General features: G+C 33.1%; 1 protein-coding gene across 4 annotated transcripts in view; it reads left to right on the top strand.

The window, feature by feature from the left end:
* The window catches only part of FAM104A (family with sequence similarity 104 member A), a 26,459-nt gene that overhangs the window by 10,731 nt on the left and 3,287 nt on the right, over nucleotides 1-12,441 (top strand). For 2 of the 4 annotated variants that reach the window (XM_023502577.2, XM_031965735.1), the window contains exon 3: nucleotides 11,902-11,964. The exons of the other annotated variants lie outside the window; for them this stretch is intronic. In XM_023502577.2, the coding sequence (XP_023358345.1) occupies nucleotides 11,902-11,964 (63 nt within the window). The remainder of the gene's footprint in view (nucleotides 1-11,901; nucleotides 11,965-12,441) is intronic. 4 annotated transcript variants of the gene reach the window in all.

Below are 12,441 nucleotides of genomic sequence, written 5' to 3'. Positions count from 1 at the left end.
TTGTGTAGTTGAAAATCCCAGTTTTGAAATTAACCCTCCCTGTTCAGCCAGTTTAGGGAGGTGAGGTTGTTGTAGAAATAATAAAATGAGAATTGAAAAGGAGCATTGACATCAGATATTCTAAACTACTTATTTAATATAAGATAAGGACACTAAGACCCAAAAAACATGTTCAATTATTTTCCCAGAGGAAAACAATGTACTGATAAGTCGTTTGTTTAAAGCTTTTAATTTTATACTATAATTTGGGGGAAAGTTTGCATCAAGCAGCTTAATTTAGGAAGGATTGGTTTCATATGGACATATATTATAATTTGATCTGCAGTCTTGCTATCTTCTGTTTGTATCTCACCTCTGTTTTCAAATATATATGTTGTTCCACTGCCCAAATAATTTACTATCCCTTATAAAAAAGGGAATGGACTTGGGAACACATCAGCCAAGTCTAACCATTAACATGATTGCAATGACTAGGGAGCTGCTTTTTGGGGGGGGTCAAGCTTGGTTTTTATAGTCACACAGCTTTCAAGTTGGGGTTTTTGTGTGTGGGAGGGGTGCTGTTACCATTTTTGCCTTGTGTTCATTGTGTATGTTTTGTAGTTTGGATTAATTTACTTTGCTTCAGTAAAGTCAATCACCAGTAATTTATTAAATGTTGGACTGCTGCTGTTGGGCATTGTAGCTACAAAGGCAAAAGTGAACTTACATTGTATTGATGGAAATAACATTCACATATATATATATATATATATAGTTACATGCAAAATACAAGGCAATTTGGAGGATGGAATGTCTTGGCATCTTGTTTGTATCAGGAAAAGGTGGTACTTGAATTGAGTATTGGAGGAAATAAGGCAATATAGATGTAAGGAGGAAGTTCATTTGAAATGAGGGGACAATCAGGACAAAAGTCAGGAATGGGAAATAAAGTACATAAGAGAAGCTAGTTTGGCTAGACTGTAATACGTTTGGAAAGTAAAGTGTAAAAAATAAGTAATAAATAAAATAAGTGAAAATTTTAAAACTTCAGTAAAAAAATAAGTCTGGAAAGATAAGTTGAGGCCAAGTTATGGAGAGCTTTACATATCAGAGGAGTATCTATTTGTCCCCAGCAGTAATAAGGAATCACTGGAATATAAATAAAAGATGTGACATTATCAGATCTCCACTTCAGGAAAATTCACTTTGGCACACTTGTGGGAAGATGGGTGGGTGGAGAGACTGGATTATAGGGAGATCACCTAAGGAGCTATCACAATAGTAATGATGAAGTTAATTGTTATTGGTAGAGGGCTGTGATTAGCACAGAGAAAGGGAAAGAAAAACAGACTGAAGGGATGTAATTATAAATGATCTCCCATCAACTCAAATGGTTAGCATTTAAATGCCTAATAACTGCTGGGCACTGTGTTAAAAACTGATGATACAAAGTCAGTCTCTATTCTTGAGGAACTCATACTTAAATTTGAGGGGGCCCCACAGGAAACAAGAGGAGTCAAAGAAATAAATATGTACAAACAAGATGGGTAGCAAGAGAATAAAGAGAATACAGTGTCAGGGAAGCCCAGAGATGAGAGAGGGTCATAAGCACTGTCAAATATTGAAGAGAGAAAGCTAAAGAGAATGAGAATTGAGGAAGACCATTAGCTTTGGTAAATTGGAGACTTTGGGTAAAACTATTGAGAATGTCAAGATTTGGAGGGAATGCTGGAAAATAGGCACTGATGCATTGTTTAGTGGAATTGTGATTTAATCTGGCCATTCTGGAAAGTAATCCTATAATCATATTCAAAAAGTTACCAAGCTGTGTCTACTTTTTAACCCAGAAATACTATTACTAGTCCTGTATCCCCAAATAAGTCAAAGGAAGAACAAAGATGATACATGCAAAAAATTTGAGAAGCTCTTTTTGTAGTAGCAAAGAACTGAAAATTATGAGAAGTTGGAGGGTGGGTGTAAAAGAAAATACTGGTTGGTAGGAAAAGGGGATGGAAAGATATGTATTTTTAAAAAAAAAAAAGGAAAGATGTGTATCAGTTAACTCAAGGTGAGCATGACCAGAATAATTTCTGCATTAACAGAAGAGATTATCTACCCTTGCTTTTAAGCCTCTTGTCAAAAGTTGGTTGAAATCATTTGCTTCACTTAATCCAATTTCTATAGTTAAATTATATTATGTCATCAGAAGTACAGCATGTGTCCTAAAGTTGAACTATTTTCTTTCCAAAGTGTCTATACATTTAAAACAGCAGGATTTAATTTTTTTTTTTTTAAGAAAACAAAAAGGGAAAAATAGTCAACTTCAAAAATTTGATAATGTAGGGACCAAAAAAAAAACAAAACCCCAACCCCTTTAGTAAATAATATTATAAAGACAAAACAACTGTGAAAGACTTAAAGGACTTTGGTCAGTGCCCTGACCTAAAGTAGTTCCAGAGAACTGATGAAGTATGCCATCCACCTGCTGCCAGAGATGATGAACTCAAGATAAAAATGAGACATGTATTTCATTTGGATGTAGCCAGTGTGGGAATTTTTGTTTGACTCTGCATATTTGTTTTCCATTTTTTAATTTTTTCTTTTAAATTTATGGAATAAAACAAGCATTTCCATAACATAATATTACAAAAAGAAACTGAAATCTGTTATGTACAACTTACTATTTCTTTTAAACATATAATAGTTATCATGTAAATTTTCCTTTTTTTCTTTCTCCCACTCCCTCTGCCTTATCATTATCATTAAATACCAGTGTGTGTGTTTATATGTATGTATGTAGGTGTGTACATATTTTATGTATATAGATCTGTATGTATATATGTGAACTATACGTATTTGTTATAAGTTGTTCCAACAAGAAAGGCTATATGTATGGAGAGGATAAAATTTTTAAAAGATCATCATCTTTGGAGAGAATAATTTCAGTTAGAGATCATAAGGTTAGAGGCCAGATTGTAAGAAATTGAGAAATAAAAAAGGAGAGGAAATGGAAGGAAGGAGTATAGGCAGGCTTTCCTTAAAGTTGGGCTGTGACATGGAAAAAGAAATGTAGAACTATGCGACCAGTTTTCAAAATATTTTAGGGTCGATATTTCTAGTACAATAGGCATGAAGCTATGGTTGGACCCACAAATCTCTGAACATTGACCAAAATAAACTCCAGGGCGAGTGGAGGTTAAAGTGGCTTGGTTCAGTCGTCCTGGGATAGGGGGACAGTAGGATTTGGTCAGGCTTTTTTTTTTTTTTTTTAAAGAAGCAGAGAAGTAAAGAAAATGAAAATGAGAGGGAAAAGCTAATTATAGGGTTAATCTGCTGAAGGAAAAGATGGGGTTGAGATTATATATAGAGCATTCTCAAACACTCTTGTCATCACAAATATGGAGTAAAAGAAGGACAAAGTAGAAGATGATGGTCTAAAGGTTGTAGATATGAAGAAAAGAGAATGGTGAGGTAGTGAAATGGCCTTGATTTTCTAAGTAAAGTATGATGTGAGAATATGGGGTAGTATTGGAATGAGAGGCTTGAAAGAAAAGAGAAGATTTGGAACACTGGTTGTAGAGAGTCAGTAAAGGGAAGAATCAAAGTTTTGTCCAGTTAAGATTAGGTATTAAACCCAGTCAATATGATATCCCAGCTTTCTCCTGCTCCATCCAACTGTGAACAAGAGTGAGAGAGACAGATGGTAAGAGTAATCCATAGATTGGGGTTTGGTAAAAGTAGCTGAAAAATATCAAAGAAGCAAAAAAATGGTCTAGAGGTGGATGGAGAAATGGAATGAAAGATATTGTGAACAGTTTTTAATCATGAATGTAAAACATTTGTGAGTCGGTGCATAATCAAGGGTATGACAACTGCTTTGTGGAGCCTGAGGTAAAGTGGAATTGTAGGCCATGGGAATTGAGTAGTTTAAGGAACTGGAAAATTAGGATATTTGAGAGAACATCAATCAACAACATATGTTTTGATATAAGTTCATATAAGGCTAACTATACTTCTGTTTTCTTCATAGTCATTTATTAATAGTGTAGTAATGCTCCATTAAATTCATGAATCATTTTGTTTAGACATTCCCCAATCAGTGACATTTTACTTTGTTTCCAGCTGACTTAATGACACTGTCTATAGTGATTCAAGTTTTACCCAAACCACTAAAAACTTGGGAAATGCTAGGAAGGGCTTTCTCAAATTCCCTCTTTAGTAATAAACAGAATTTGTGGGGTCTAAACCTTCTTTTAAGCCCTTTTCACCTAATCCAGTTTCTAACTGAATTCACGGTATTATGTTATTAGAATTAAAGCACTTATATTAGGGTTGAAAAACTTTCCCCTCCAAATAAAGACCATATAAATAAAATTGACTTAATAACTTAAATAAAAATAAAATATTTCACTTAAATTAATAAGAAACCAAAAAATATTAAATACAAAGAAAATTTATAAGTGTTCATTTCTTTGTTATGGCTAGATAAAGGGAGACTAGGGAATAAAGGATAAAGGAGAGAGCCAGAAATGAAGTAAAATTTTGATATTGCTTTAAAATACCAATCCAGAATTAAAACTTGTGCGCCAAAGACTACTAAATGAAGGATTCACCTATTTTGACCAAGATTGTTGAGAAAACCAAAAAAGCATTCCGGCGGAAATTTGGTATAACAACATTTCACATCCTGTACCAAGATAAGCTCCAGATAAGATACATGAATTGAAGCAACTATGTGGTGTGACATCCTGGGCAAGTCAGTTTAACCTTGTTTGCCTCATTTTCCTCATCGGTCAAATGAGCTGGAAAAAGAAATGGCAAATCACTTCAGCATCTTTGTCAAGAAAACCCCAAATGAGGTCAAGAAAGTCATAGGTGACCGAATAGCATGAATCACATAGGAAAAATTACAGAAAATACATTACAGGAACAAAGAGGAAAATACTTTCCAGAACTATGACTAGAAGAAGAGTTGATCAAACAAGGGATAGAGGATCATAGGAGATAAAATGAGCAATTTTGATTTAGATAGGTTTTGCACAAACAAAACCCAATCTAGTTAAGATTAGAAAAGAAACAGTTTTAAGTGGGGGAAAAAACTCTGTTGCAAGTTTCTCTGATAAATCTCACATTTAAGATAAAAACTGAATCAAATGTTTATGATTCAGAACCATTTCCCAATAGTCAAAGATGATGAACCAGCAGTTTTCAAAGGAAGAAACTCAAACTTTTTCATATGAAAAAAAATTTCTATTTCACTAATAATTTGGCAAGTGAAATGAATGAAACTTTGGGGGGTTCCCTTAAGCCTATCGGTTTGGTAAAGATGACAAAAACAGTAGTTGAAATGACTTGGGTGGAGGGAGGACAATAGGTATGTATTAATGAAGAGACCAACCACAGTTCCAGTGGAGTGATGAAGCATATATATATATATATATATATATATATATATATAATGTCTTCTGACAGAATAGGATGGATTTCAGTTACAGAATGACATATATTTAAGTCATTACTGCATTATTTGTGGTGCTGGTCTGTGGTAGTTCTGAATCCCAAAGTCACAAATTGTGTATGTCTATTGACTCAGGTTTACCATTATTTGTTTACCCCAAAAGAAATAACATATATGTACAACTTTTTTATAGTAACAAAAAAAAAAAAAACCTAGAAAATGAAGTCATTCCCCATCAATTGGGGAATGAATAACTTGAACAAATCACCATAAGGAATGACAAATAGGATCATTTTGGAGAAACTTGAAAACATTTATGAACTGATAAAGAGCAAAAATGAAGAGAATCAGGAAGTCGATTGCACCAGGACTGTGAAAATAATTTTGAAAGACTTTAGAATGCTGATCAACAAAAAGACCTAGGACTATTCCACAGTATCATATGTGGAAAAAGCGTATGGAAGAAACCATCTCCAGAAACATGATGGATTCAAGTTGCAAAATAAGCCATACATTTGAGAGCTTTGGTCACTATAGGAATTTGTTTTACTTTATTATGTAGTTCTGTTAAACATGTTCTAGTTTTTTCTTTTTCCTTTTTAGAAGGTGGAAAGGAATCACAGGCATAAATAGGATGATTTGAAGTTACATATTATGCTTTTTTATTTTTTTTTTTAAATAAGCTCTACATGATAGATTCGTAATTTCATGTCCATTATTCTTCCTATTCTATAGAAATTTTTTCTTTTGGTGTTTAAATTCATATTTTAAAAATTAATTTGAAACTTTAAAAAAGTAAAGATCCATCCTTATAATTATAATTATAGGCATAATCTGCATTTCCTTTCATGCTAGAAAGGTCTTTTGTTTTGTTTTGTTTTAGTCTTTCCCTAGCACACTGCCTTGTCCTTGAAGTGTAGGGACTGTGGGGATTTAACAAAATGCTTGTTGATTTGACTTAGTATCACTCCCCATCTCCTTAGAACAATTAGCCCCACTCCCCCCACCAAAATCTACAACTACTACCACTCCACAATGTACATAGTCCAGTTAAGCAATTTCCCACATTGGCCATATTCAAATATATATGTCTTGTCTTGGACTCCAAGGTTCATCAGCCTTCTGGGATTCATCTTCAGTCTTGTGGATTTGTGGCTTATTATATTAATCAGAGTTCTAAATTCTTTCAAGATTCGTTTAATGTTGTTAATATGTAAATTGTCCTAGTTCTGTTCACTTTACTTCAGATAATAGAGATTTTTCTAGTTTTCTTTGAAACTCCATTTTGTTATTTTTTTTATAGTAGAGTAATATTCCCATTATATTTACATGCCATAATTTGTTCTGTTGTCCACCTAATAGGTGGATTCCCTCTCAGTTTACAGCTTATGGCTACTATGAAAAGAAGAATTACAAATATTTTTGTATGTGTGGGTCTTTTTTTTTCTTCCTTTCTTTGAGATATAGGTATCATAGTGGTCTAAGTTAAGGCGGTATGTATACATAATTTAGTGATTTTTTTCCAAATTGCTTTCCAGAAAGCCTAACTTAACAATTTCACCAATAGTAATTTAGTACTGTGCTATTTTTTATACAGCCCCTCCAGCATTTGTCATTTTCCTCATTTATTTATAATCTTTGCCAATCTTGATAGGTATAAAATGTAATTTCAAGAGTCATTTTAATTTGCATTTCTATAGTTATTAATGATTTAGAGCATTTTACTACCTCTTCATGTCCTTTTTTCTATTTATTGGGAAATGACTTTTAGCTTTATGAATGAATGATCTTGATTGAGACCCTTATGAGAGAAGCTTGCTGCAAAGATTTTTTTGCATAGTTAACCCATTTTTAATAGTCTCTAACTGATGATACAAATCCTAGTATATAAATATTTAGGATAATTCATCTTTTGAGGGTCAGTTTATAATTTATGAGCTCACATTTCCGTATTCTGGATTTTTCTTACCTGTTGCTCATATGTCTTTAGAAGGAATTTTTTTTTTTTGACAGTTCAGCCTCAGAGTTTTTTGTTTTACTACGAAGGTGTCATGAAAATAATTTGTCAGATGTTGATGGATTAATATCCAACTTTTTAGTCACAGTTTCAGGAAGGTGAACATGAACTTTGGAGCAGCCAGTTGTATAAACATTTGTTTCTGATAGGAACTCTTGAGATGCATTATGGAATTTGTGTATTGATTTGAATATTATTTTATGAACATCTATCTAGAATCACTTTGATGTTGAAGTGAGCGCTATATACTTCTTGACTTTTAGAAGTCATGCATGCTACCACAAGACTAAAACCAAGAAAACTGCTTGTGCTCTGATTCTCAACATAATTGCTTCAGTCTCTTAAACAATATTAATACACAGTTTCCTAGAAATCACCCTTACTCTTTGGAAGAAGGAACACATTTACTATGAAAACAAAGTGTAGACTGAAAAACTTACATGGCCTAACCGTTTTTAAGCTTGTAGTGGAAACTTATTGATGGTTAGCTCTGAAAATTCCTCTCTTCTGGTCCTCAGAATACCACTATTAGATTTGTTTCCCAAGGTGATCAGGAAAAAAAAGATTATAAACTATGTATTCTAAAATATTTAGAACATCTGACTTTGTGTGGCAAAGAACTGGAAACTGAAGGGATGCCCATCAATTAAGATATGACTAAACAAGTTGTGGTATATGATTGTGATAGAATATTACTATGCTGCAAGAAATGATGAGCTGGTTGATTTTTGAAAAACATGGAAAGATTTGCATGAAATAATGAAGAGCGAAATGTACAGAATATATATTAACAGCAATATTTTTCCAAGAATAATTAAACCACTAAGTTATTCTGAGTATTATACTTAGATTAACTACAAAGGACTTATGAAGGAAGATGCTACCCCCCCTCCAGAGAAAGAACTGATAAATAAAAATATATGTAGTGTGGTTTTACATATATGTGTCAAATGGTGTTCTCGAGTTTGGAGGGAAGGAGGAAGACACACAACTCAATTTAAAATGTAACCGAAAACAATTTAATATTAAAGTATTTTAAATCCTTCTCTTCCCCTTAGACCTTTAGAATTCAATTTAATGCCTTAAGAAATCTGTTCAGCAAACTTGAAGCCTGTATCAAATACTGTGTTAGATGCTTAGAATACAAAAATAAAAAATGACTGTCCTCTAGGAACTTACTTTCTACATGGGGCTGAGGCAGTGATTAGCATTTAGACACATAAATAAATAGAAGGTAATTTGAAGAGGGAGAGAACTAACAACTTACAGTCATCAGGAAGAATGTCATAAATTATGGAAGGAGGCAGCTATGGGTAAGTATCCAGAGATGGCTTATTGAGTTCAGTAAAGGCTAGTTAGCCTGGAACCAGGAGTGTATGAAGAGAAGTCAGTCTGAAGTGCTCTCTTTACTCCTCTTCCAACTAATTAAATGTACTCTTTTGATAGATCTGAATATTGATGTAACTAACATTGATAGTTTTTATAAAACATGGGTATATCCTCAGAACTGGGAAATAAAGTAAAACCACTTTTGACTTACTCTCTTTTAGTCCTCAGAACTTCACAGTATTTTTCTTTACTTAGTCTCTTCCCTTCCCCCCTGCTTACTGAAATATCCTTAATCTTAGTCTCTGCCTATGTCCTTGAATTCCTATCTAGAACCTTCTATTTGACAGTAATCTTTTCTTCTTTAGTTCTGCCTCCATATTGGCTCTTCTCCACATACCTACAATAACTATAAAGTATGCCCATCTTGAAAACACAACAAAAAACTTTAGCTTATTTGCTCCAGCCACTTATTGTTCCAAATGTCTTTTCTTTCACTGCTGATTTTTTTGGGAGAAGTCCACATCTCAGTACTTCTTCATATTCCCTGCCTTACTCCATTGTCATCTATCTTCTGCCTTCACTAACCCACTGAAGCTGCTTTATACAGTTACCTAATTAATAAATCCACAGCTTTTTTCCAGTCTTCATCCTTTTTGACATAAATGACCATCCTTTGACCATCGAGACACTAGTTTCTTCCAATTCTACCTGTGTCTGCCTCTGTTCCTCCTTTTCCCTTAATATATGTAGTTGTTGGTTTGTTTGTTTTTTTCCTTAGTATCTGTCTTTGATTCTCTCAAGTCCCTTATACCCTTAGAAATAATCTCCAAATTATGATAAAGCTCCAACAGGTGAGCTTTTACAAAATGTTCTTGTAATTCTCATTATATAATCTTCTTCACTTCTTTAATATCATCTCCCTGTAAATCACTTTCATCTCTAGAGTCCTGCCCCCTCTGATCTTCTAATCTACATTCCCAGTGGTAGAGTCCTTTGTTAGCATCTCATACTTGAAGTGTGAAGTGGAAAGAGAACTAGATCTGAGGTCAGAAGACCTTGGGCAAAGCCACTGAACTCCTGAACCTGCTTCTCCATTCATAAAATGATGATTTGTAGAATTCTTGGCCTTCTTCAAAGATGAGGCCTTTCCCAACTGTTAGTCTTCTCATCTTGTATTTACTTTTATATATTTTGGATATGCTTATATGTGTACCTGTTTTCCTGGTAGAATGTAAACTTGGGGGAAGTGAATATTTTGTCTATTTTATATTTCTGTTTGTATTCCCAGTGCCATTAATAAATGTTTGTTGATTAAAAAGCACATATTCGGTGACCTTTAAAGTCCCTTTCATCTCTGAAGGTATAATCTTAGATCTAAGACAAAGTGTAACTTTTGTATTCATTAATTTCACTCAGTATCTTCTTTCTCAATACTTAACCATTTTATTTGACAGACACTAGCATTCTGCCTAGTTCTTCACCTTTGAGGGTGAGGATTGGGGTAATCTTTTTAGGCTGCATTCCCTCTTGAAACTGATAATTTAATTATATGAGCTTGATCTCATCTGATTATTACAACATTGGGGTGTAGGTATTATGCCTTTTATAGACAAAGAAACCGAAGCCAAAACAGGTTTACAGTGACTTGTCTGGGTCGTACAATTAGGAAGTGGCAGAATTGGAATCACATCTTCCTGACTCCAATAATGTTTCCATAGCACCACCTACCTATCGTAATATTTTACCATGTTATGACAATTCTACCTTTATAACATCTCTCTCACATATTTCCCTTACTTTTTGTTCTTATAGCCATCACTATCATTATCTACCTGGACAAGTGTAACTTTCCTTCTCTGCTGTTAACCATTCTTATTAACTGCTAGAAAGTCTTTATCCTGCCTAGATTGTGTCATTCCTAGTATTCATTAATTCTAAATTATCTACAGAGTAAAATCTTAGGCCTTTGAGGTGTCTAACCTGTCTTACTAGCTTTTTTCATTTACCTGTACTTTGTTCCAGCTACACTGAATACTCTCTGCCCTCCTTTTTACCTCCCTACTTTTGTTCAAGATATTCTATGTCTGAAATATATAGCTTCCCTTCCCTTTTGCTTATTTATAATTCCTATTTATTCTTTAAAAGCTCAATATACATGTTGTCTTTTGTTCACTGAGCTTTTCTTGCATCTTTTTTGAATACTTTTGTCTCTCCATAATGTATATATTGTCTAATACTATATATTATAGTTGTATTTGTCTTATAAACTACTATTGACCCATTTTTCATAGCTTGGTGCTTTACACATTATAGATCCTTAATAAATAAATATTGATTTGTACCAATTTGGGGCAAAATCAGAACTATATTGTACATTTCACTTAAATCTGCAGTTGATTCCAGGAAAATATATGAAAAAAATTCTGATTAGTTCCACAGGAACAATGTTAAAAATAGATGATTGAATTTGGCTATAATGTTTTACATGATTTAGTAGTGAAACAACATCTCTTGGGGATAGCTATAGGGAGCAGTAATGCTTGTAGAGTGGAGTTGGGGGTTTTTTGTTTTCTTTTAAGGAATGATAAAAGGTTTCATAGGATTCTAGAAACCTTAGAAATTCATCTAAATGTAGTTTAATTACTATCACTTAATCCCTATAGTAAGTAATAGTTACCAAGTAGAGGACACAACTACATAAGTCTTTCTATTCATTGATTAAAATAAAAAAATTAATTAGGTACATCCATTTGTATACAATGTACCTCCAAAATTCTTTTAGAAATTGAAAAGTTTTGAAGATGATTGTTCTCAACTTTTCTTTATGCTGTTGTAATAAACTGAATTTTTTTGTAGTTTAAATTCACAAATAGTTGATCTAAATTAATGATATATCTTTAGTCATGGAATATTTTCAGTGGTGCACAAGTGTGCGACTTAAATTGAATTTGCTGAAGTTTGCTATATTTGGGAGTGTATTTTTTTACAGTTTTGAAATAGGTATTACTTTTTCACCAAGAGTTACCAAATTTGTCGTTTTAGTTGTAATCTTTGATATATTATAATTTAATATGAAACTTGATTAGAAACTGATTATAGTTCTCACCTTAATTTTCAGACAGCACCCGTAACGAAAAACAGTAAAGAAAACAGACTAAGAGGAAACAAAGTGTTCTGTGCGGTGGGTTTCTTATCCAGTGTAGCAAACTTACTTTGTGACTACTATTCATTAACCCAGGGGTCTGTTCAAATGGAGTCTCTAGCAGACATAGTCTAGGATATATATTCCTGTAGTGAAAATGTCTTATTTTGACTTGGTCATTTTAAAATTATGTGTAAAGTCCACATATGTATGAATTTCCTTTTTACAGCTAATAATACTGTCACTTCTTAATGGTGGATAAATACTTCAACCTATCTTCAGATGGCTTATTTTCTTGAGCTTAAAAAACCTTTTTCTTCTTAATTTGCTTGGCTTCTTGTAGTTAAAATTGGTGTAATGTGTGTTGGATAGACACAGATTAACTGGTGGAACTTGAGTTGTTCTGTTATTGTCATATATAAATATGACACTTTTCCTAATTGTCATCCATGCTATTACAAATGGTCATGTATATATGTTGAACTTGACATAATTAAAATTTTTTATTTTTTTTTA

Source organism: Sarcophilus harrisii, chromosome 4 (genome assembly GCF_902635505.1).
Source record: "Sarcophilus harrisii chromosome 4, mSarHar1.11, whole genome shotgun sequence".
NCBI lineage: Eukaryota > Metazoa > Chordata > Mammalia > Dasyuromorphia > Dasyuridae > Sarcophilus > Sarcophilus harrisii.
Note: the sequence above shows the minus strand (reverse complement) of the source record. Positions and strands in the feature narration are given on the sequence as shown.